The sequence below is a fragment of the Scardinius erythrophthalmus genome (genome assembly GCF_964197995.2).
Source record: "Scardinius erythrophthalmus genome assembly, chromosome: 12".
Classification (NCBI taxonomy): Eukaryota; Metazoa; Chordata; class Actinopteri; order Cypriniformes; family Leuciscidae; genus Scardinius; species Scardinius erythrophthalmus.
The window spans coordinates 35,897,048-35,907,541 of NC_138232.1; the positions used below are offsets into that span (position 1 = coordinate 35,897,048).

Genomic DNA, 10,494 nt, shown 5'->3' on the forward strand with positions numbered 1-10,494 from the left:
AATATTCCATCAAAACAGTCTTGAATTTTTCCTTTTTTGATTAAAATGGCCTTGAATCAATTCAAAAGTCTCTTTTTTTAGTGGAAGGGAGGAAATTTAAGAGACACTATCGCTACTTTATTACCTTGTGCAACTATCTGGAATCTTATAAAACACTGGCTTTTTTCCTATTGAGAATATTTTCCTCTTACCCTCCTCCCCATCCCGCTCTGCTCTTTATTTCCTGTCTTCCTCTCCTCCCTGCTCCATGTGAGATTGAGTCTTCAAACAATAAATCCCTCTGCCTGCTCATTTAATCTGCATATCACTCTTCCATTGACCATTATCAACAAAATAGCCACCCATACTTAGCATGCAAATAGTTATTTGGAGAAAGAGAGAGAAAGAGTGAGGCCCAGTGGGGGGTCTGCTGGAGGAGTGTGGGTTTCCTTTAACATAATGGGATTTCAATAGGGGGAAGGGGGCTATTGTCTTTTGGCAGCTCATTGAAACCCTTCAATTTTTTGGTTTTGTTGATAAGGTAAACCTGTTAAACTGTCAACTTTTGTCTCCAAAATACTTTGAGCACATGCTACTTTCAAGCAATTGTTCACACTGCAAAACCACCTCTGACAACAGTTTAGTTGAGCACACCGGACATGTTTTAACAGTCAGAACTCGGAAGAAAGCTAAAAGGAATGTTCCAGGTTCAAAACAATCTAAGCTGTATCTATTGATCAAGGCATTCAAGCAGAAATCAACAGCTCAGAATTCTTTCGAACTATTTTTTTTTTAAGCTGTAAAGATTGTTCTAGGAGAAATAAGTTATTCATCATAAAACTAAAGATTTTACGTGACATTGACACTTTACATAACAATAAAGACAAATTACTGCCTCAGTCTGAACCTTAAATGAACTTTAACTGAAACCAAACTTTTAAAGTGCAAATGCACTTATTCAGTTCCTAATTTTTTTTAAGGAAATTAATACTTTATTCAGCAACGATGCATTAAATTGATCAAGAGTGACAGTAAAGATGTTTAAAATTGTTTAAAAAATTATTTCAAATAAATGCTGTTCTTTTGAACTTTCAGAGAATCCTGAAAAAAAGTATGACCGTTCCCACAAAAATATTAAGCAGCACAAGTATTTTTTAACAGTTTGCCATAGTAAGTTTAAAAAAGAATCAATGTTTCCACCAAATCAGCATATTTGAATGATTTCTGAGTAATGATGCTGAAAAAAATCAGATTTCATTTTAAAATATAATATACTAGAAAACACATATTTTAAATAGACAACCTTTCACAATATGATTGTTTGCTGTATTTTAATCAAATAAATGGCCTTGGTGAGCATAAGAGACTTCTTCTAAAAACAATAAAGAAAAATATTAGTTGTGTAACTTTGCAGTTTTATCACACTACAGATCAAAAACAATTGTCAAAAACAATTTAAACTGAACTGTATATAGTCCAACACTTTGTTACACCAATCAGCATCTGATGTCTTCTGTCTTTCCACATGTTACATCAGCAAAGAAACGCTGCCCCATCCACCAGTTCTCCTTTAGTCTGACCCATCAAGAATTCGGCTGTGTAGTTTGATATAGTATAGTTTACATTACATGGAAGTAGGGCAGCACATGGGGGACCAGGCCAGTCACGGCCACCACGAGGTACATCAAATGCACTGGAGGTATTAGGCAGGATTTTCCTGCTATATTAAGAACACAGACACAGGGCTCAGAGGAATGACACAAGAGAGGCTCAAACGCCACTTTTAGTGTCTCAGTTCATGCAAACATTACATGAATAAAATGGGAGAATGTGAAAATGTGAGGGTTTTGACAGAATGATCAAGAAATGCTCATTAAGGAGACTGTTGCCTGGTTTTTGTAAGCTGCACTTTCTCCCAGATGGAATGTCAAAATGTGTATTTTAGAGAATAGAAAGAAAGAAAGAAAGAAAGAAAGAAAGAAAGAAAGAAAGAAAGAAAGAAAGAAAGAAAGAAAGAAAGAAAGAAAGAAAGAAAGAGCAGATGTGCTAATTCTTATTGTCGAAAACTTGTAACAGTTGCGAACTGAATGAAAGACTGTTCAGCAAGAAGTAATACAAGATGCCAACATTTGCTCCTTTTAGATAAAGGCGTCTTCTAAATGCATAAATGTAACACATTTTTATGGCATCCAATTTAATATGGCATAACCCATATATAAATATAATAAGCAGTAAAAAAAAAACAAAAAACAAAAAAAACATTTTTGGTCAAACAAATCTTTCAAAAAATGTAAGTAAATTGAAGTAAAAATTAATCCAGACTCTGAATGAGGCTCAGAAATTAAACAGGACGCAGAGCAAAAATGCCACTGAAAATGACATAAATATAGTAAAAAAAAAAAAAAAAAAAATAGGGCCAAATATTTATTTTCTATTTTGAATCATTTTATATATATTATATTATTATTTTGGCCTTGAAAAACATTTCCAAGGGGAAATATAGGTTATATATATATATATATATATATATATATATATATATATATATATATATATATATATATATATATATATATATATATATATATATATACATATATATATATATATATATATATATATATAATTTATTTATTTTTTTTTTCAGAATTTTATAGACAATTTATTTCCAAAACTAATTGAGCCATAATATGTTTTGAAATAAAAATAATTACGCATAGTATGTTTTATTTGCTTTAAAAAAAATGTGTCAGCATGCATAAGGTAAAAAAATGCCCCTGAAAATGAACTCTAGGGTGAAAATATTACCTCTTAATAAAAAAACAAAAAAAAAAACTGCTCTGACACTGCTCTGAATCCATTAGACTGCATCTAAGCACTAAGTAATCTGTGGTCAGTTTCAGGCCAACTGGAGCGCTACTCTTTCCTGCATTCCTTCTTGCACTCACCCCTCCTGATTCAGATTTTTTAACACAACCACCCATTTAGAATGAACCTTCCCTGCGTTCGGTCAGCAGAGAGCCGTTGATGAGGTGTATCAGCAGCAGGAGTGTGTAAATGTACTTTTCCTCCATTTGAGAGAAGATTTGAGACCAGACCAAGTCAAATGTATACCAACCCATTAGCGGTGCTGGACACTACACAGACACAATGTTACATGTGGTGTTTTTCCTAAGCGGAGCTGCTTGGGTATTAGTGTTTGACTTTCCTGGCCTGTTCTCACTCGGACTCATGCACCACAAGCAAGGAAATTAATGAAAGGACTTAACAATGACTGAAAAGCACCCCAGAAACCGCTGCACATTATGAAACACCTATTAGTATCTTTTGTTAAGTAAGTGAGTATCCGAGAGTACACTGAACTATTATTCTGATGAACATTTTTCCCCATGTTAGTTATTGCTTATTGCTGTTATACCATATTGATGTACAGCAATGAAAGCTGGGATTATTGAGGATCATGTCAGGTGAGTTAAGTTAATGAGCAGCTTAATTCAGATAACATTCTTATATGGCAATCATGTGATAATTTGATCTTTAAGTGACTTTTCCATGACCTCTTTTCTAAACAATCTGACTTTTGTACTCACTTAACAGATGCTAAAAAACAGACCAAAGATCGCACACACTTAAAAAAAATATTCTATTAAATTCACCCTAAAATGTGCATTCAGGGTGGCTGCATAATTCAACTTATGTAACATTATATTTCATTAACTGATATAATGTTACTACACCAATCTTGGACTAACAAAATCATTTTTTTTTTCTTTAAAATGTACTGATAACTACCATAAAAATAATTAATAGGTGGCAAAACAGAAAGTTGATGAATCAGAGTTCAAGGTGAAACATGGCCAATATTCATATATAGTAGATGCGCAGGGTCATACAAAGACAAAACACCATCTCATGACACTGAAATAATGGAATAATTAAAGGGGCTATATAAGAATTTCCATGCTTTTTATTGCCAATATGTGACCCTGGACCACAAAACCAGTCACATGGGTAAATTTTTTGAAACTGAGATTTATACATCATCTGAAAGCTGAATAAATAATAGCTTTGCATTGATGTATGGTTTTGTTAGGATATGACAATATTTGAAAATCTGGAATCTGAGGGTTCAAAAAAATTGAAACATTGAGAAAATCACCTTTAAAGTTGTCCATTTATGTTCACGATTACGCCTGCATTCACTCACAAAAATAAACGTTTTATATATTTACAGTAGGAAATTTACAAAATATCTTCACGGAACATGATCTTTACTTAATATCCTAATGATTTTTGGCATAAAAGAAAAATTTATAATTTTGACCCAAAATTCAATTGTCTGGTAACCAACATTCTTCAGTATATCTCCTTTTGTGTTCGACAGAAGGGAGAAACTCAAACAGGTTTGGAACAACTTGAGGTGAGTAAATGATGAATGTTTTGGTGAACCATCCCTTTAATGTAAGGGCCGTTTCACACTAAATACATAAGCGTAAAAGAGCATAATACGTAAGTGGCGCGTGAGAAGCATGTGTCTATTGTGCTTTCACACTGGCAGCATTTAGTGTACAAGTTGCTCTGAATCACTAAATCTCTATACTGTGAAACAGGAGTTACTCTACACCACAGTTTTTATCCTCGGCATGAGAAACAATTGGATTCTAACCGATTCAAGTTAGATTTGCCCTTTGGTAAAGATGTTTTTTTATTTTACCATTCATTAAATTGAATTAGTTGTTATTTTAGGCTAAACAGATGTGAATTGCGTGAAGTGTCTCACCTCTCTCACACACCAAAAGAAAACCAAATGCTTCTTTGGCACCATGAAAGCCACAATACAGTGTTAGGAACGACAAATTGTTGTCAGAGTGTGTGTGTGAGAGAGGAAAGAATGGAGAAAGAAAGGAGATAAACATTGAAGTAATTAGGTGTTAGATTTAGTTGCATTGTCTGAGTGGAATATTGATATGTCTTTCTTATGGCCTGGTGAAAGATCAAAAACTCTTCTTCACTTATTCTTAAATGTCATATTTTGCTAAAAGATCTGCAGAAAAGCATTTGAAACAGTACAGACGGCTCTACTCTCACATAATCAGTTTTCTTTGAGGGACTTTCTTTCACATGCGAGTCCAAACTGCTCCTATAAAAATCAATGAATCAGTTTTAAGGGATATTGAATACTGTGTATTTGTGTCATTAATTCATGAGAAAGCAAAGAGATTAGGATCCCTGACAGATTGATAAAATACTCGTAATAGACATTAACTCCAAACATAATGATAAACTTTAGAATCATTGATCAGGTTTATTTAAACTCTGATAAAGGATGATTGCTATCAGATTTGTCAAGCACACATTCATGGAGAAATGGAAAAACTATGTCTGAAAAATGCTTTGAATAATACTGTCTCAAAAGCATCTGTTATATGCCTTGCTTTTGGCTTAGACAGATATAGGGGTTAAAAAAAAGAATATTGTGAGTTTTGTCCTGGCTTTTTTCTGGCTGTATAAATCTCCAAAGCTCACATACCATCGAGATTTATCAACAAATCTAAGCTATAAACATCCCCATAAATACGGCCATTACAGCAGGAGCATGTCATTGCTTTGGCCTATGGCTTTCAACCCGTCCTTGGCCAGCGTTTTCTCATAACAGATTTCTCAGTTATCATAAATACACATGCACAGGCTTTCTGCCCATTTTCAGGTTACAAATCACCAAACTTAACATTTTCACAAGTTAAATGTCCTCTTTTATTTGTTTGAGATTAATAATTCAGTCCGGCTCCCACTTCATCACCAAATGGCTTTATGATGTATGTGGCAGAAATCACATTCAGTTGAGGAGTCACCGCTATAAATCTATTAGTTTAACAACACAAGCATCTATTTCTAAAGTTCTTGCACCAGAATCCCAGATCGCCAAAAAAAAAAAAACTGTCCCATTTAAATTTGACCAATTTTTGAAGACATTTTAAATCACCTAAGCAAAAAAGTTTTGACTTTGAACCGAAGCATTATAACAACACTCATTTCACTTCGTCTCTAATATTCCAGAGACATACCTAAATATTCATACATTTAAAATAAATGAAAGGAAATTAAATTAGGTGAGGAAGACACTGTAATCCCAGTACCCCACCTTTTTTCTGAAATATTCCTTCCGATCCAATAAGGAACGTTTCGTTATGAAAAACACATCTTCCCATTGGTCGGAAGGTATGAGGTTTCAAGGCGCCCCGCGGAGAGGTGCTAGGGGCCTTGAATGAAGGGCCGCTTGAAACCGTTTTATCATTACTGTGTGGAGCAATGTGGAGTCAGCGTATCAACTTTACAGAGATAGAGCTGCAGATTCAACCGGAGTGGCGGAGAAAGTTTCTTACATTGTTTTAAGGGAGAGGAGGGCCGAGCGTAAAAGGAGGCAGATGTTTGGGAATTCTGATGATGAAATATGTGGATGAGTCTCGAAAAAGGGGTCATGAATACCTGAACGCAAGACTGGAGGATAGTTTGTGACTCGCCTTGTACGAGTGATCGGTCACGTCTGGAGGAATATCACATTGTTGCACAAGTTTCGCGGAACACCGAAATTCCAGTAAGTTTACATTTGTTTGTGTTCGGTTTCCATGCGGTAATAGATTAAGTTTGTGTCTCTTTTAGGGCTTTATCTGTGTAGATATACATCTTACGACTTAGTCTTAGTCAGTGAAACATTCCTTTGTTTAAAAGTTTCCCCAAAACTTGTTTTCATATTTTCATTAAACGTATTTCACATTCACATTTTCCTTAAACGTATTACTAGGCTAGTCTATACGTTTTATGTTTTTATGTTTTATTTTATTGCTACTAAGAAATCCAATAGTGACTTTTGAAATGGTTAATATTAATTGTTCGTTAGAGACACTTTTTCCAGTAATGAATAGTGTTTGTCTAATTATTCACTAATAATCACGGCATACTAGTAGTTTTTAATTTGCTACTAGTCACGAACCCCATACTGGCGTTGTAACTTTTCCATTGTTACTGGTAACAAATTGCAGATTTTGCTACTGAATTCTAGGGGGTGGTCTTTAATGGAACTAGTAGCCTAACTTTTTTTCTCACTAGTTACACTAGCTCAGTAGTTAGTTGTTTAATATGTAATGACTACTTTTTTTTATAGTTACAATAAAACATTTTACTAGTAAGATGGGTGTTACTCATGGTGTTACTAGAAACCTAATATTCTGAGAAAACTGAGACTAGATACTATTAAATTTGAATAGTTAAGCGTTAAAGATTAAGTACTAGTATAACCTAATGAATAGTCAATAGTAAAGTTAAAATGGGTACTAGCAACAAATACAATGCATTGTAGTCAGAAGTGAATAGTTGCAATGTAAACCCCCTCAGAATTTCCAATCCATTTGCTTCCACTAACAATGTAGAGTAGTTTCTGCTATTTGGTTAACAATGAACTGAATAGATCATTTAGAAAAGTATGCATATTCAATGATTTGTTACTAGTGAAATTGTTAAAGATAGTAATCACTACTGGATTTCTTAACAGCAGTTAAAATAAGTTCTAGAAACATAAAAATAGGTACTAGTTATTTGTGAGGAATAAATGTTAAAATGGTTTTCCATTTTCTGTGTTTTCCAGACGACAATCATGGCGGTATGCAACATGTTCATCACAACACTTCTGCTTGGACTGTGTTCAGCCCAGTATCACGGAGAGAAGGGTATATCCACCCCAGACCACGGGTTCTGCCAGCCCATATCTATCCCCCTGTGTACAGACATTCAGTATAACCAAACTATCATGCCAAACCTCCTGGGACACACCAACCAGGAGGATGCAGGACTGGAGGTGCACCAGTTCTACCCCCTGGTCAAAGTTCAATGTTCTCAAGATTTGAAGTTTTTCCTCTGTTCCATGTACGCGCCAGTGTGTACAGTTCTAGAACAGGCGATTCCACCCTGTCGTTCCTTGTGTGAGCGTGCAAGACAAGGATGCGAGGCCCTCATGAACAAGTTCGGCTTCCAGTGGCCCGAACGACTCCGCTGTGAGAACTTTCCCGTGCATGGAGCCGGAGAGATCTGTGTGGGACAGAACAAATCAGACCCCGACATCCCGACGACAGACCCCACGCCACATATACCAGACCCCTTCACTCCACGTGTGCATTTGTCACGCCAAAGTCAGGCTTTCTCTTGCCCTCTTCAACTCACAGTCCCTACCTACCTCAATTACCAGTTTTTGGGGGCGAAAAACTGTGGCGCCCCTTGCGAGCACAAACAACCCCATGGGCTGATGTACTTCAAGGAGGAAGAGGTCCGATTCGGTCGGCTCTGGGTGGGAATCTGGTCTATCCTGTGCTGTGTGAGTACCCTGTTCACGGTCCTCACTTACCTTGTGGATATGCGCCGGTTCCGTTACCCGGAACGCCCCATCATCTTCCTCTCTGGGTGTTACTTTATGGTGGCAGTGGCTTATGCAGCCGGGTTTTTGCTGGAGGACAAGGTGGTCTGCATTGACAAGTTCAAGGATGATGCTTATAGGACTGTGGCGCAAGGAACTAAAAAGGAGGGCTGCACCATTCTCTTCATGATCCTGTATTTCTTTGGGATGGCCAGTTCAATCTGGTGGGTGATCCTGTCTCTCACCTGGTTCCTTTCTGCTGGAATGAAATGGGGCCATGAAGCTATCGAAGCCAACTCTCAATATTTCCACCTGGCAGCATGGGCCGTCCCCGCTGTGAAGACCATCACTATCCTCGCCTTGGGACAAGTGGATGGCGACCTGCTGACCGGCGTATGTTACGTGGGCATCTACAACGTTGACGCCCTACGTGGATTCGTCCTCGCCCCCCTCTTCGTTTACCTCTTCATCGGAACGTCTTTCCTTCTAGCTGGATTTGTCTCGTTGTTCCGCATCCGTACCATTATGAAGCACGACGGCACCAAGACAGAAAAACTGGAGAAGTTGATGGTACGCATTGGCGTTTTCAGCGTCCTCTACACCGTTCCGGCTACCATCGTCATTGCATGTTACTTCTACGAACAGGCGTTCCGTGAGCAGTGGGAAAAAACCTGGCACATGCAGACATGCAAGCGCTTTGCCGTGCCGTGCCCGCCCAACAACTTTGCGCCCATGACGCCTGATTTCACTGTGTTCATGATCAAGTACCTCATGACAATGATTGTAGGAATCACATCAGGATTCTGGATATGGTCCGGAAAAACTCTACAGTCGTGGCGAAGGTTTTACAAACGGCTGGGCAACAACCAAGGGGAGACAACAGTGTGAACTGAACTTTGTGGACTGCATGTGAGAAATACAGGTCAATATTGAAAGGAAACGTGAACTGCGATCAGGTCACACATAGTACGTTGAACCATGCTGATGGTAAAAGACACTGTTGTGTGAGCCCAGCATGATTCTTTTCTCATTTAAAGCGACATGTATAAAGTGCCCAGACTTTGCCAACACTTTTGAAAGCACAACTCCAAAGAACATGCATTTCTCCAATGGACTAAATTTCGAAATGTTTTTAAAACCTTAAGCCTTGGAAACCCTACTAATGATTTTTATGGAAAAGATGGCTTAACTCTTATCTTTTATACTGATGTGGGAACTTTAATGCTGACTTGTTATCAGTTTACGCCCGACGGCGGCCAGAAATGTCTGCAATTTAGTCTCGTGCCTTGCAGTACTGATCAATTCCTGTTGTTGAATGAATGTCTCTTTTGTTTTGTTTTTGTTTATTTACCACATTTTTGGTCATTTGCTCATAGATTACATATTTTAGTATCTGGTTGCACATGGCCATTTATTTAGATTTTAGAACTAGTTCAATTTAATGTTCTATGGTCATGAGTTGCTTATTCATCCATGTTGCCATATTAAGTCAGGTCTCATGAAGTAATTTAATATTCCGGCATTTTAAAGGCCTTAGCGGAGTGAAAGTGACTGACAGGATTAAAAATGTTTAGCTAAGAGGTATGTACAGGAGGAAATGTTACCATATTTCATTATTTGTAAATATCACATTTCTGTCAAAAGATGTATGATGTATTTAAGCAGATTACTTTTGTTTAAGGCCTTTTTCAATTTCACTTAATAAAGTGATTAGATTTTTAAAAGCTGCTTTCATTGGCTTGAATTTGTTTGCACAAATGGGTGACTTGTCGTTGCCCTGACGACACTTTGATTTTTCTCCCAAAACAGTTGTTAACAAGTAGTTGACTTGTTAAACTGATAGAAGCATAATTTACTACAATAACAGGCCTCAAGTGAGTAGCCCTCCATGTGTTTCGAGTCCATTAATGGTTTCAGTGTGTAGCTTGAATCAAGGAAAATGACAGAAAATGGGCGAAGAAAAGAATCAAGGGGGTCTTTAATGGTGAAAGAGTAAACATTTCTCTTAAGAAAGAAAAAAACTAAAGTGGCCTACAAAAACAGGATATAATCACGGATGGTGTGAAGTTTGTCACCTTGCCTCTGGGACAACAGGAAGCCCTGAGATGCAC

At 37.0% G+C, this 10,494-nt stretch overlaps 1 protein-coding gene across 1 annotated transcript; it reads left to right on the forward strand.

The window, feature by feature from the left end:
• The first annotated feature begins 6,258 nt into the window (after positions 1-6,258).
• On the forward strand, positions 6,259-10,104 carry fzd7b (frizzled class receptor 7b). Its single transcript, XM_081380131.1, has 2 exons — positions 6,259-6,574; positions 7,622-10,104. Exon 2 carries the CDS (start codon positions 7,631-7,633, stop codon positions 9,269-9,271), a length of 1,641 nt encoding a protein of 546 aa, XP_081236257.1. The 5' UTR covers positions 6,259-6,574; positions 7,622-7,630; the 3' UTR covers positions 9,272-10,104.
• The last annotated feature ends 390 nt before the right edge of the window (positions 10,105-10,494 follow it).